Raw genomic sequence first — 15226 nt, forward strand, 5'->3', positions numbered from 1 at the left:
AGCCAAGTTTGTGGATGATACAAAATTGAGTAGAAAAGCAAATTGTACAGAGGATGTGGAGAGGCTGCAGAAGGACATAGTTAAGTTAGGTTAGTGGGCAAAGGTCTGGCAGATGGAGTACAACATTAGTAAATGCGAGGTCATCTTCTTTGATAGGAAAAATAGAAGAGCAGATTATTATTGGAATTGTGAAAAACTGCAGCATGCTGTCGTGCAGAAGGACTTGGGAGTGCTTGTGCATGAATTGCAAAAAGTTGGGTGGTAGGTACAACAGGTTATTAAGAAGGCAAATGGAATGTTGGCCTTCATCGCTAGAGGAATTGAATTCAAGAGCAGGGAGGTCATGCTGCAATCCTAATGACAGGACATCTTATAGAAACATATAAAATTCTGAAAGAGATAAATAAAATAGAGGCAGGAAAATTGTTTTCATTGTAGGTGAGACCAGAACTAGGGGACACAGCCTCAAGATTCAGGGGAATATATTTAAGATGGAGATAAGGAAAAACTGTTTTTCCCAGAGAGTAGTGAATCAGAGTAATTCTCTACTCAGGGAACCAATTGCAGCTCCTTCATTAAACATATTTAAGATTCAGTTTGATAGATTTTTACATAAAAGAGGAATTAAGGGATATGGGGAAAAGACAGGTAGGTGGAGTTGAGTCAGTGATCAGATCAGCCGTGATCTTATTGAATGGCGAAGCAGGCTCGACAGGCCAGATGGCCGACTCCTGCTCCTATTTCTTATGTTCTTAGGAATATGATGTTCAAATCAAACTAAAAATTTGCTGCATGCACCTAGATATCCCTCCATCCTCTTCATCTTCACATGTCAAGGCAGTTCTATCAGTTGATCTGTGTTCCCATTGTAAAAAATGTAATTTTGCACTCAAAATGGTAAAAATTAAGCAGATAATTATAGTTAATGAAACTGTGATTAACCACCTTATTTTGTCCTGATAGTTCTATTATATCAAAATTTATGGTTTAACAAGTTCCACTATTTTAAGTGATTTTGTTGATTTTTTACATTGTTTTATTTGGTTAAAACTTTAAAACTGTTTGGTGACATTTGAAATATTATTTTATGGCAAGTTGCCTTTGGTAGTTTTAATATAAAAATGGTCATTTCACAATTGTTTACCATCTCTTGGTAAAATAGAAACCATTCTAAAAGGTGTTTATGATGATGTGTAAAATAATATAGAATTGAATTACAATCCTACAAGTAATTAAAGAAATTCAATTAATTTGCTTGTTATTTCTGTTGACTTTGTTAGACTGAGCTTCTACCTCGTTGTCGGGAGATACAGCCTATTGGGTTAGTCGTCCAGGAGAATGGAAAGCTGTTGGTACAAGCTACTCTGGAAGTACGTAATAACAAATTGTGTAAAGTAACTATGGGATAAAAACTTTTATCAGCTAAGGTCAAATTGTTTACATAGCATTTAATTTGAAGTTAGTTGTTAGTTACCAAAAGATTAAGAAGCAGGTAGATATCACATGCATGCAGAGATGTACCCAGTAATTTTGTTTCGAAAAATATTGAAACAAACCTCAAAAGGATTGCTGATAGCTGTAGGTTTACATATTTACAAAGAAGTATAAATATGTAACTCATTGTCTTTTTTATATAAAAACTATAAGATTTCAGAATAGGGTGAGATCTCTTCTAGAAAATGGCTTTAACTTTTAAAATTTACTTTTATGTATGATTTCAATGTCTGTTCTGAAAAATATAGTCCAAGAGTAGTATAGCATAGAAATGGGTCTTTCAGTCTACCAATAAACATGCTGATTATCACGACACATCTTTGCCATTCCCATTTATCAGCAACTTGGTCTGTAACCTTGGCAATTCAAGTGCTTCTCTAGATACTACGTAAATGTTTTAAGAACATTCACTTCAAAAATGCAGTAATAAACTGTGTAACAGATGCCAATCATCCTCAGAATGAAAAGAAATCTCCCTCTAAATCCTTCCCCCTCACCCTAAACTTGTGTCCTCTAATTTTTGACACCTCTGTTATGGAATGTCTACTGTCTACCCTGTTATGACTTCATAATTTTACATACCTCATTAAGGTTCCTCATCACTCCTACCTCCACCCTGTCTTCTCCACTCAAAGAAAACCAAACCCAACCACCCTTTATTTGTAAGTTAACTGCTCCACCTAGGACTACAATGTATCTCCTCTGTCCCTTCTCCAGTGCAATCATGTCCTTCCTACAACATGGTGCCCAGAACTGTGCACAGTTCTATAGTTGTGGCTGAACCAATAAATGATAAATTTGTTTTATGAACTTCTTGATTTATATTTAATGCTTCAGCTAATGAAGGCTGGTATCTTAAACACCTTCACTGCCTTATCTACTTCTTGTGTCACCTTCAGGAATCCTTGCACTTGTTCACCAAGATCTCCTCCGCAGTATTTCTGAGGGCCCTTCATTTCATTGTATATATCCCACTCATGTCAGTCCTCCCAAACTGCAGCACCTGAGTAAATGCTTAATGCACAGTAAATGTCAGGGTCCTGAAGAATATTTGTAATCAATAGATAGGAATGTCCTGAGAGTGCTGTAGAACAGAGAATCCCACAGGTTGAGGTACATAATTCCCTGAAAGTGGTAACACCTGTTGACAGGATTGTGCAGTAAGCATTTGCCATGCTTGCCATCATCTGTCAAGGCAATGAGTACAAGAATTGGGATGTTAAGTTACAGCCGAGCAAGATGTTGGTAAGTTTGCACCTGCTGTATTGTGAACAGTTCTGGTCGCCTAGCTACAGGAAGCATGTCATTAAGTTTAACCATATAACCATATAACCACTTACAGCACAGAACAGGCCAGTTCAGCCCTACTAGTCCATGCCGTAGCAAATCCCCACCCTCCTAGTCCCACTGACCAGCACCCGGTCCATACCCCTCTAGTCCCCTCCTATCCATGTAACGATCCAGTCTTTCCTTAAATGTAACCAATGATCCCACCTTGACCACGTCTGCCAGAAGCTCATTCCATCCCCACCAGCCTCTGTGTAAAGAAATTTCCCCTCATGTTCCCCTTATAATTTTCCCCCTTCAATCTTAAACCATGTCCTCTAGTTTGAATCTCCCCCTTTCTTAATTGAAAAAGCCTATCCACATTTACTCTGTCTGTCCCTTTTAAAATCTTAAACACCTCTATCAAGTCCCCTCTCAATCTTCTACACTCCAGAGAAAAAAGCCCCAGTCTGCACAACCTTCCTCTGTAACTCAGACCCTGAAATCCTGTCAACATTCTCGTGAACCTTCTCTGCACTCTCTCTATTTTGTTTCTATCTTTCTTATAATTTGGTGACCAAAACTGTACTCCAAATTTGGCCTCACCAATGCCTTGTACAATTTCATCATAACCTCCCTACTCTTGAATTCAATACTCCGATTTATGAAGGCCAACATTCCAAATGCCTTCTTCACATGCATGATACCAGGATTGGAGGCTTTTTGTTGTAAGAAGGGGCTGGATAGGCTGGGACTTCTTTCCCTGAAGCATAGGAGGATGAGGTGTGGCTCTAGAGAGTTGTATAAAATCACGAGGGGCATAAATAAACTGAATGGTCACAGAATTTTACCCAGGGAAGGGGAGACCAAAAGTCAGGGGCACATTTAAAGAGAGAAGGGAAAGATTTAAATAGGACTGGGAAAGTGAAGGGGTTGCTTAAGTGAAATATACATTCTCAGGATATTCCTAAGGGACAAATATCTCTCCATCTTTTGAGAAAAATGCAGTCAAATGGTGTTTGCATACAGGGTATTTATAATAGGCATACAAGTGCTTAGTTTGGTTTCTATACTGATCACCCAGTTATAGTACTTCACTTCAAAGCAGAGTTCAACATTCACTTGAAACCAAGGAGTATCTTGATTGGAGTGTTTCACATCATGCACAAACTCTTCAAATAAGTCCATGTTTGCATGTAGGAAGACCTGGACAACATCCAGGCTTAAGCTGATAAAATCAAAATAAACCACCTACCAAAGAACACCGGGAAAATGGCCAGTAAGAAAGCATATGACCATCAACTTTTTCTACATTCAGTGGCATCTACCCCAGGGCTTATCATTAACCAAAAACTCAGCTAGAGCAAAGGATCAGTACATAATGCTGTACCTGTAATCTATGCTAAGGGTAAACTGATGTGTATTTATTCCAGTTTATGTACAAGGGAGAGTTGCTCTTCCAAATGTTTCCAGAATTTGACTCTTCAACTCCTGTCAGTTGTACAGAGTTCAGCATGCTTATACACATACATCAGTGTCCTAACAGTGTGGATGGCACTTAGTAGTAATAGCAACAGCAGTAGGTTGTATTTGTCACTCTAAGAAAAAAAAACGAGACGTTTCCCTGAACCGGCACTGCCTCATAAAAGCAACTAACAACTACAAGCAGTATAGGAACAGAAGCACCAGATCCCGAAGAGGCCGCTGCGAGGGATGCTGCACCACAATCTTGGGCCTTTAGTGCCACCTGCTTCCCACAGGACAATGAAATATAACAAAATTAAACCATCTCTCTTACACATACATATCCCATTACATTCAACTACTTAAAATGTACATTTAAAAAAAAACAGTGCCACAATACATTGATTTTCAGACGCTGGGACATGGTTACAGTAGAGACATGTCAAAATACATCTTTAGGTGTTAAAATGTCCGCTAGAGACCATTCACCCAATCAGTAATCAGTTTGCCTGCCACATGATCCACTTGCAGTCGAGTCTAAATTCCTGGCTTCAGCCAAAGGTGGACATACTGGAAAACATTCGTAGAAAGAATAACGTTAAAGAAGGAGTGGAGGAGCAAGATCCAAATGCATTTTTTGCAAAATGGATCCCTGAAGTATTGGGTCAAGTGAATTTTGAGGACCCTATAGAGATCGAAAGAGCACACTGAGCTCTCAGACCGAAACTGCTTCTGAATCAGAATCCACGTTCTGAATTAATTTTCTTCAGTATCAAACAGAGAAGGTTCTGACACTCGCAGAAAAAGAGGCAAGAGCCACTTGAATATGCTGGGGGAAAAGTTTTATTTTACCCCGATGTAAGTGCTGACTTATTGAAAAGCAGAGATTTTAATCCAGTTAAGAAGATTCTTTAGGAAATGGAATACAGATTTGTACTGCGCCATCCATCAACTTTGAAGATTTTCTTGCCCGAAGGAGAAAACAAGTTTATCTCAAGTTTTGCACAAACAGAAGAATTTGTGCAAAATCTCGCAATAATCCAGAAGGAATAAAGAATGAGAAGTATAAAGGCAACTGATACGTTTTGAACTAATAATGTTGGAAGTATATAATGAGTGATTAGTTTAAAATACTATTTACTTATTTTTCTCTTGTTGCTTATTGAAAATTATTGGATTTTTTTGAATGTTTTTGAATTTTTCTTTTCTTTTTCATATATATTTAATGTTTAAAATTAAAATACCGTGGGGTTGGGGGATGAGATGGGTTTCTAATTCATACATATCATGTGGATAAATGTCACTTTGGTCGCAACCCCTAAAATGGAAGGAGTTAATGTTGGGCCTTTTTTTAACATCTGTGGTGGGGGGTGGGGTGGGGGTGTTCTTGTTTATATATAGCCATAAATGTGTCACTATCTATGGACTAGAAGTAAATCTGTTTTTTTCTTGATCTTATCTGGATTGTTGGGGGAGATACATTGGATATTTAATAAGAACGTTGAGGAAGGAGGAGTCGCAGGCAGGGGCACAGGAAGGAGTGGACTATTAGGATGAGTAACATGGTGAAATGTGTACATTTTAATGTTAATGTGAGATGGTGAAAAGAAAGAAAGTATTGGCACTTGTTAAGAAATGGGAGCAGATTTGGCTTTTCTGCAAGTAACTCATTTAACTGAGAAAGAACATCTGAAGTTAAAAAGAGAATGGGTTGGGTATGTGGCAGCTTTATCATTTAATTCTAAGGCAATTTTGTAGAGAAAAATATCTTCCAATGAAAATACAAAACATGGTAACAGATCCTGTGATGATACATTGTCAAATATATTCAGAATTGTGGACTCTTTTGAATCTTTAAGCACCACATGTAGATGATGAAAATTTTATATAGGAAACGTTTTTGAACATAGCAGAAGCACATGTGAATATTTGGATAGGAAACTTTAATTTTTGTTTAGATCCAATCTTAGATAGAACTATAAGAGCAATGGTTCCCAAACATTTTTGAGCTTCTGCCCCTTTGGCCTCCAGGCCACATCCCGAGCTTTCCCCCCCCCCATACAAAGGTGAGGTGGGGGGGCGTAGTGGCGGTGCCGAGTGTGATGGAGGGGTTAGTGGCTGTGCTGAGCGTGGCGGGGGTTAGTGGCGGCGCTGAGCGTAGTGGAGGGGTTAGTAGCGGCACTGAGCATGGTGGAGGGGTTAGTGACAGCGCTGAGTGGGGTGGAGAGATTAGTGGCGGTGCTGAGTGTGGTGGGTTTAGTGGCTGAGTATGGTGGAGGGGGTAGTAGTGGCAGTGAGTGGGGTGGAGGGGTTAGTGGCAGCATTGAGTGAGATGGAGGGATTCGTGGCAGCGCTGAGTGTGGTGGGGGGGTTAGTGGCAGAGCTGAGCATGGTGGAGGGGGTAGTAGTGGCAGTGAGTGGGGTGGGGGCATTAGTGGTAGCACTGAACAGCGTGGGAGCATTAGTGGCGGCGCTGAGCAGGGTGAGGTAGTGGCAGCATTAAGCAGGGTGGGGCTCATGGCGGCACTGAGAGGGGGTTAGTGATGGTGCTAAGAGGATGGTGGTTGCAGTGCTGAGTGGGGTGGAGGGGTTGGTGGAGGTGCTGAGAGTGGGGTGGTGGCAGCACTGAGCAGGAAGAGTAGTGACAGCACTGAGCAGGCGGTAGTGACACTAGTACACATGGTGGCCACTGAGACCAGCACTCGCGAAAACACCTTGTTGCCGCTAATGTTGCTCACTACTGCACCCTAAGTCTGGCCAGAAAATTACTGCACTGGCTTCTTTTTTTAATGTATTTTATTTAAAAGTTTTAAAACCACATCTACAATTATTAAATGACAACCTTGTCGGCTGTAGGGGTACGTTGGATGAGGTTGCGCAGGTCGGTGTAGAAGTTGTCCTTTTCTGCTGGTTCCGCCTGGAGGGTTGGAGCATAGACACTGATGAGGGTGATGTGACGCTTGTTTTGAAGGGGGAGTCGCATGGACATGATTCGGTCCGAGAGGCCTGTCGGAAGGTTTTCGAGTTTGGAGGCAATGAAGTTCTTGACCATGAAGCCTACACCAGATAGGCGTCATTCATCCGAAGGCTTGCCAGACCAGTAGAGTGTGTAGCCCGCGCCGCGTTCTTGGAGGCTGCCTACATCTGCCAGGCGGACTTCACTGAGAGCGGCTATGTCGATGTCAAGTCTGAGGAGTTCATGTGCAATGAGGGCAGACCGACGTTCAGGTCGGTGGCTGTCAGCCTTGTCTAGCATGGTTCTGATGTTCCAGCATGCTAGCTTGAGTTTGTGAGCATCTTTTGAGGGGGAGGACGTGGAGGGGGAGGACGTGGACCTGTCCTCGGGCCTGCGCAAAGGAGCTTTTAGGTGGAGTGCAGTGCGCGCAGTACTGGCCCCACCCTTTACACCCATGGTTCGTGTGCCGTGGCCGAGCAAGCTGGGACGTGGCAGCGAGGTCCTTGGGTCGTAGGTTTTATATCGGAGTGGCCTTCTCCTATGCAGGTTTCTTACCCGGGCTGGAGGGGTCTGCCTCCCCTCTTAGGTCGGTCCATACTGCCTGGACCGGGGCCGAGGCCGCCGCAGCTCTCCCTGTGCCCGGACTGGGGCCGCCGCCCCCAACGCTCTGCCCGGGTCGGGGCCTCCGCCTGCCTCACTCGACCGAGGCCGGGGCCGCCTCTCCCCCTTGCTTCTGCCCGGATCGGGGCCGCCGCCGCCTACCCTGACCGGGACCGGGGCCGGGACCGGGGCGACTTCAACGCTCGTGTCGGCAAAGACTCAGAAACCTGGCCAGGAATCCTGGGCAAGCATGGCGTCGGCAAGTGCAACGACAATGGGCGCCTCCTGTTGGAGCTCTGCGCAGAACAGCGGCTTGTCATTACAAACACCCTTTTTCAGCAGAGGGACAGCCTTAAGACCACCTGGATGCATCCCCGATCCAAACACTGGCACCTCCTGGACTACATCCTGGTGCGAGAAAGTGACAAACGAGATGTGCTCCACACCAGGGTCATGCCTAGCGCGGAATGCCACACTGACCACCGGCTGGTTCGCTGCAAGCTCAACCTTCACTTCAAGCCAAAGCCCAGGAACAGTAAAGCCCCCAGAAAGAGGTTCAATGTTGGAAACCTGCAGTCAGACGAAGCGAGAGGAAACTTCCAGGCAAACCTCAAAGCAAAGCTCGACGATGCAACCCGCCTCACGGACCCGTCCCCTGAAACCCTCTGGGATCAGTTGAAGACTACCATACTGCAATCCACTGAAGAGGTACTGGGCTTCTCCTCCAGGAAAAACGAGGACTGGTTTGACGAAAACAGCCAGGAAATCCAGGAGCTGCTGGCAAAGAAGCGAGCTGCCCACCAGGCTCACCTTACAAAGCCGTCCTGTCCAGAGAAGAAACAAGCCTTCTGTCGTGCATGCAGCCATCTTCAGTGCAAACTCCGGGAGATCCAAAATGAGTGGTGGACTAGCCTCGCCAAACGAACCTAGCTCAGCGCGGACATTGGCAACTTCAGGGGTTTCTACAAGGCTCTAAAGGCTGTGTACGGCCCCTCACCCCAAGTCCAAAGCCCGCTGCGCAGCTCAGACGGCAAAGTCCTCCTCAGCGACAAGATCTCCATCCTCAACCGATGGTCAGAACACTTCCAATCTCTTTTCAGTGCCAACCGCTAGATTCCGCCCTGCTCCAGCTCCCTCAACAGCCCCTAAGGCTAGAGCTGGATGAGGTCCTCACCCTGGATGAGACATATAAGGCAATCGAACAACTGAAAAGTGGCAAAGCAGCAGGTATGGATGGAATCCCCCCCAGAGGTCTGGAAGGCTGGCGGCAAAACTCTGCATGCCAAACTGCATGAGTTTTTCAAGCTTTGTTGGGACCAAGGAAAACTGCCTCAGGACCTTCGTGATGCCACCATCATCACCCTATACAAAAACAAAGGCGACAAATCAGACTGCTCAAACTACAGGGGAATCACGCTGCTCTCCATTGCAGGCAAAATCTTCGCTAGGATTCTACTAAATAGAATAATACCTTGTGTCGCCGAGAATATTCTCCCAGAATCACAGTGCGGCTTTCGCGCAAACAGAGGAACTACTGACATGGTCTTTGCCCTCAGACAGCTCCAAGAAAAGTGCAGAGAACAAAACAAAGGACTCTACATCACCTTTGTTGACCTCACCAAAGCCTTCGACACCGTGAGCAGGAAAGGGCTTTGGCAAATACTAGAGCGCATCGGATGTCCCCCAAAGTTCCTCAACATGATTATCCAACTGCACGAAAACCAACAAGGTCAGGTCAGATACAGCAATGAGCTCTCTGAACCCTTCTCCATTAACAATGGCGTGAAGCAAGGCTGTGTTCTCGCACCAACCCTCTTTTCAATCTTCTTCAGCATGATGCTGAACCAAGCCATGAAAGACCCCAACAATGAAGACGCTGTTTACATCCGGTACCGCACGGATGGCAGTCTCTTCAATCTGAGGCGCCTGCAAGTTCACACCAAGACACAAGAGCAACTTGTCCGTGAACTACTCTTTGCAGACGATGCCGCTTTAGTTGCCCATTCAGAGCCAGCTCTTCAGCGCTTGACGTCCTGCTTTGCGGAAACTGCCAAAGTGTTTGGCCTGGAAGTCAGCCTGAAGAAAACTGAGGTCCTCCATCAGCCAGCTCCCCACCATGACTACCAGCCCCCCCACATCTCCATCGGGCACACAAAACTCAAAACGGTCAACTAGTTTACCTATCTCGGCTGCACCATTTCATCAGATGCAAGGATCGACAATGAGATAGACAACAGACTCGCCAAGGCAAATAGCGCCTTTGGAAGACTACACAAAAGAGTCTGGAAAAACAACCAACTGAAAAACCTCACAAAGATAAGCGTATACAGAGCCGTTGTCATACCCACACTCCTGTTCGGCTACGAATCATGGGTCCTCTACCGGCATCACCTACGGCTCCTAGAACGCTTCCACCAGCGTTGTCTCCGCTCCATCCTCAACATCCATTGGAGCGCTTTCATCCCTAACGTCGAAGTACTCGAGATGGCAGAGGTCGACAGCATCGAGTCCACGCTGCTGAAGATCCAGCTGCGCTGGGTGGGTCACGTCTCCAGAATGGAGGACCGTCGCCTTCCCAAGATCATGTTATATGGCGAGCTCTCCACTGGCCACCGTGACAGAGGTGCACCAAAGAAAAGGTACCAGGACTGCCTAAAGAAATCTCTTGGTGCCTGACACATTGACCACCGCCAGTGGGCTGATATCGCCTCAAACCGTGCATCTTGGCACCTCACAGTTTGGCGGGCACCAACCTCCTTTGAAGAAGACCGCAGAGCCCACCTCACTGACAAAAGGCAAAGGAGGAAAAACCCAACACCCAACCCCAACCAACCAATTTTCCCCTGCAGTCACTGCAACCGTGTCTGCCTGTCCCGCATCGGACTTGTCAGCCACAAACGAGCCTGCAGCTGACGTGGACTTTTACCCCCTCCATAAATCTTCGTCCGCGAAGCCAAACCAAAGAAGAAAAGAATTATTAAATGAATAAATTGAAAAAGCAATACATCTGTGTTGTGTGTGTGTCTCCCCTTATCCCTCCCTACCTCCCTTCCCACTCCCTAACCACTTATCCACCTCTAACATTAAAAAAAGAGAATGTCAAAATCAAAAATATAATTTGATAACAATTGAGCAGAGAGTTACCACTGGAACAAACTGTTGAGTGCCCCTCAAATTTTCAAACCATTCAAAAGTATGGGCTCCATATTTTCAAAAAGAAATGATATTTATTATGTGAGTTGTAAGTTATTTTTTCAAGTGGAATGCAAGAACTTAATTCAGCATGCTATCTCACCATTCCTAAATCTACATCTGATTTCCACGTAATGGCTGTGCACTTTCTAGAAGCAGCTAAAGCTAATCGTAAAAATTCAATTTGATATATAGTTAATCCTAATTTAAGACGAATCATTTTAACATTACCCTACAAAAATAACATCGGATCAAGTGGGAATTTTACCTTTTAATATTTTTTTTCCAAAAATACTTTCACCTCTATCCAAAAAGATTTTAGAATGGAAAAGAAAAGCTACTTCTTGACCACATTTAAAACATAGATCTGATAATGCTGAATTATTTTTATTAAATTTTTGGAGAGTTAAGTATAATTGAAGTAAAAGATTATACAGAAACAATCTAAATCTTACATTAATAATTTTCATCATACTATCTTTAGCATCCAATCATTCTCATCGATCTGTCTATCTAAATCAGGGGTCGCCAAACTTTTTAAACCATCGACCACTTCATGATCTCTCATCAACCCCCAAGCATGGAAATAAATAAATAAATATTCCCAATGATACATTTTTCTATAGCCTAGACATTTATCAACCCCTTAGATAGTCCCATCGACCAGGGGTCAATATAGACCACTTTGCCGACCCCTGATCTAAATCAACCTCCTATCTTAATCTGTATTTATGAAATCCTAACTTAGCAGCTTTCCTTTGAAGTAATTTATACAATTTATACATTTATGAAATAAATTTGTTTGTATCACCCTTACTTATTAATAATTCTAATTCACTCTGTATAGGTAGTTTCAGATTTATATTCAGACCTAATTTATCAACCAAGAAGATTTTAACTTGATAATAACAAAAATAGTGTTCAGGACATTAAATTTTTCCTTCATTCGTTGAAAAGTAATAAATTTACCAGCTTCAAAACAGTCTTCTATTTTTTTGATCCCCATTTGACACCAAATCTTCAAAAATTGATTATTCATAGAAAAAAGAAGTCTATTTTGATATAAAGGCATTTTTCAAGAAATTAAACCTTTTCCACCTATCTCATAATCTATTTTGTTCCATAATTCAATCAAATGTTTCAAAATAGGTATATCTCTAGTTCCCGTTAACAGTTTTGAATTCCATTTAAAAATAAAATCTTGCATATATTCTTCACCTATTTTACTTAATTCTATTTTAACTCAAGTTAAAGATTTCTATAAATTCAACATCCCATAAATAAACTTCAGTTGGGCTGCTTTATAATAATTCTTAAAATGTAGAAGCTATAAACCAAACTTAAAAGTTATTTTTTTATAAACAAACTCTAACCATCTTTATTTTCCATAAAAAAATCCCAATACTTCAATTCAAATCCTTAGAATTTTTGAGGTATGACACAAGGAATAGACTGAAAAAGATATTGAATACTTGGAAAAAATATTCATTTTAATACAATTTATTCTACCCATTAAGGTTATAGGTAAATCATTCCATGTATTCAAATCATCCTTAATTTTATTAAAGGTAAATAATTCAATTTATATAAGTTATTCAAATCTTAATCAATTTTTATCCCTAAATATTTAATTCCATTATCTGACCATCTAAATTGAGCAAATTGTTACATTGGGCATAATTTCATTTTGTCCCAGTTGATTTTTATAACCTGATATTTCACCATATTCTTTCAATCTCGCACACAAAAAAATGCAAGGAATTTATAGGATCTGTTATATGAACAAAAAGATCATCGGCAAATGATGTTCCTTTCTACTAACTCATATTCCCTTAATATTAGTATCTTGTCTTATTAATTCTGTTAAAGGTTCAATTGACTTCATTGGCTTCTTTATTAAACTTTGCAGCAGGCTGAATAATAACAAGATGGAAGGTTCAGAATGCCCCCTTTTTCCTCAAATATAAATCCCCTTACAGAAGGAGATTATAGTCATTGTCGAACAATACTCAATTTAAATGGCCAAAAGATGGGATTAAATATTAAGGGACTCATGTAGACAACAATTTTTAAAATCTATATAAATTGAATTTAAAAAGTTGAAGATTTTTAAAAATAGATGACCCTACCTCTAATATTAATAGGATGGGTTAATTATATAACGATGAATGCATTTACATGAATTCCGTATGTTTTTCAAACTTTACCTATATTACTGCCACAAAAGTTCTTTTTTTCAAGAATTAAATAAATATGTAAGGAAATTCCTTTGGAAAGGTAAAATGTCAAGAGATTCTGTAGAAAAATTAAAATATGAATTGGGAGGCTTACACCTCCTTAACTTTAAGTATTATTACCAAGCGGCTCAAACGAGATTCCTTATCTCTCTCTTTGAAGGAGTAGAAAAACCGGCATGAGTCAAAATAGAGATAAATAAAATAGGAAAAAATTAGCAAAGGAATTTATATATAAATGGGATTCAAATTTATTAATTGGGGGTAAAGAGTCACTATTATTGAAATGCTTGATAATTGTTTGGAATAAGATAAAAGATGAAATTGGAATAAATGGAAATGTATAGCCTAAGATGCCCTTGATTAAAAATTAGCTTACATTTTTTTTCAAAGAATAACTGATTTTTAACTATCTGGTTTAGTAAGGGTATTAAAAATATCGAAGATGGCTATGAGCAAGGTCAACTGATGGCATTTGAACAACTGAGGAATAAATATGGAATACCTAGCAACACTTTGTTCTGTAATTTCCAATTAAGAGCTTCATTAAAGAATAAGTTGGGTTCAGAACTATGATTACCTATTTGTAGTGAGGTGGAAACTCTTATTTGGAGAGGAAATACCAAAAAAAATATTTATGTAATATATCTTTTATTGTAAAAAGGAACTATTAAACAGGGAGTGCATACATGTAGAAAGAAATGGGAGTTCAATCTGAATGTTAAAATTGATGAGTGAACATGGTCTGATCTTTGTCAATATAGTATGACAAACCCTATTAATGTAAGATATAGATTAGTTCAATATATTTTTTATACATCAGCTATATTTAACAACACAAAAATTGCATAGAAAGAAATCAGATCAATGCTTGAAGTGCAGTGAAGAGATAGTTATTTGCATTCAATTTAGTCATGTTCTCAGGTAAAACCTTTTTGGGTGGATTTCTTACAACAAGTTAGAGGCATACTATTTCCAATAAAAGCCAGATTTATTTTTATTGGGAAATATAGAAGGAACAAGACCCAAACTAAAATTGTCTATATGTCAAACGAAATTTGTTAAAATAGCATTAGCAGTAACAAGGAAATGATTTGCAGTGACTTTGATCGGACTCATATATAGATGTGGGAAGATGGAATGCAGAAATTCAAAGCTGTATTCCTTTACAGAAAATTACATATAATTTGAGAAATAATATCCTATATTTGTGAATTTGGAACCTGTGTACACAATTTTTAGGTATAAATATGTAGAAATGTTCTTCCAGCCTCTTAAGACCTATGTTAACCTTCTTCCTTAAAATGAAAATGATCAGATAAAATCTGTTGAGTTCCAATGTGTTGAGGGGCAATGTTCCAGGCAATCTCTGACACAACATTTTTTCCTCCTATACTATATATAATTTTTATATACATATATTATATTCTTTATGATGGGGAAGGGGGCTGAGGGGTTGGAAGAGGGAGGAAAGGAGGGGGATTTACAATCATCATGTAACAAATGAAAATTTCTTCAATTTAAATACTTATTTTAATGTTTAATGATTTATTCATTACATGTATGGAAATTTAAGAAGTATAAATTCCTGAAGTCTGTGCTTGGTCTTCATTCATAGGGTATGTCTGTTTTTCCAGAGTTTGCCAAGTTTAGCAATTTCTTCCAACTAAGTCGAAAGCCCTGACATCATGCAGCTCCTTTAAATATAAATTGTGTGACTGCTAGTGGGCTTAAAAGGCATTGCATTTGATGGATGTACTTCCTTCTGGTCATCCCAAAGGTTCACCAACATCTACAGAACTCACAGCCTTCAACATTCAAGAAACATTTAGTTCAGAGCAGTTAGCCTCTATTAGCCTAGACAATTGAGCAAATATATTGTTATTGTATTATGTACTATTTGTAGGATGCACTGTGGTAACTCACCAAGGATTTAATGGCAACAGCATCAAAACAAATGATCTTCCTCACCTGTGGACAAAAACAGCAGGATCATCTTTTCCAAGTTCCCTTACTAGTT

General features: G+C 40.7%; 1 protein-coding gene across 3 annotated transcripts in view; it reads left to right on the forward strand.

Moving 5' to 3' along the window:
• ipo13b (importin 13b) overlaps positions 1-15226 on the forward strand; it is a 200970-nt gene that overhangs the window by 170522 nt on the left and 15222 nt on the right. For all 3 annotated transcript variants that reach the window (XM_069938711.1, XM_069938710.1, XM_069938712.1), the window contains one exon: positions 1281-1370. In XM_069938711.1, the coding sequence (XP_069794812.1) occupies positions 1281-1370 (90 nt within the window). The remainder of the gene's footprint in view (positions 1-1280; positions 1371-15226) is intronic.

The sequence above is a fragment of the Narcine bancroftii genome, chromosome 5 (assembly GCF_036971445.1).
Source record: "Narcine bancroftii isolate sNarBan1 chromosome 5, sNarBan1.hap1, whole genome shotgun sequence".
In the NCBI taxonomy this organism is placed as follows: Eukaryota; Metazoa; Chordata; class Chondrichthyes; order Torpediniformes; family Narcinidae; genus Narcine; species Narcine bancroftii.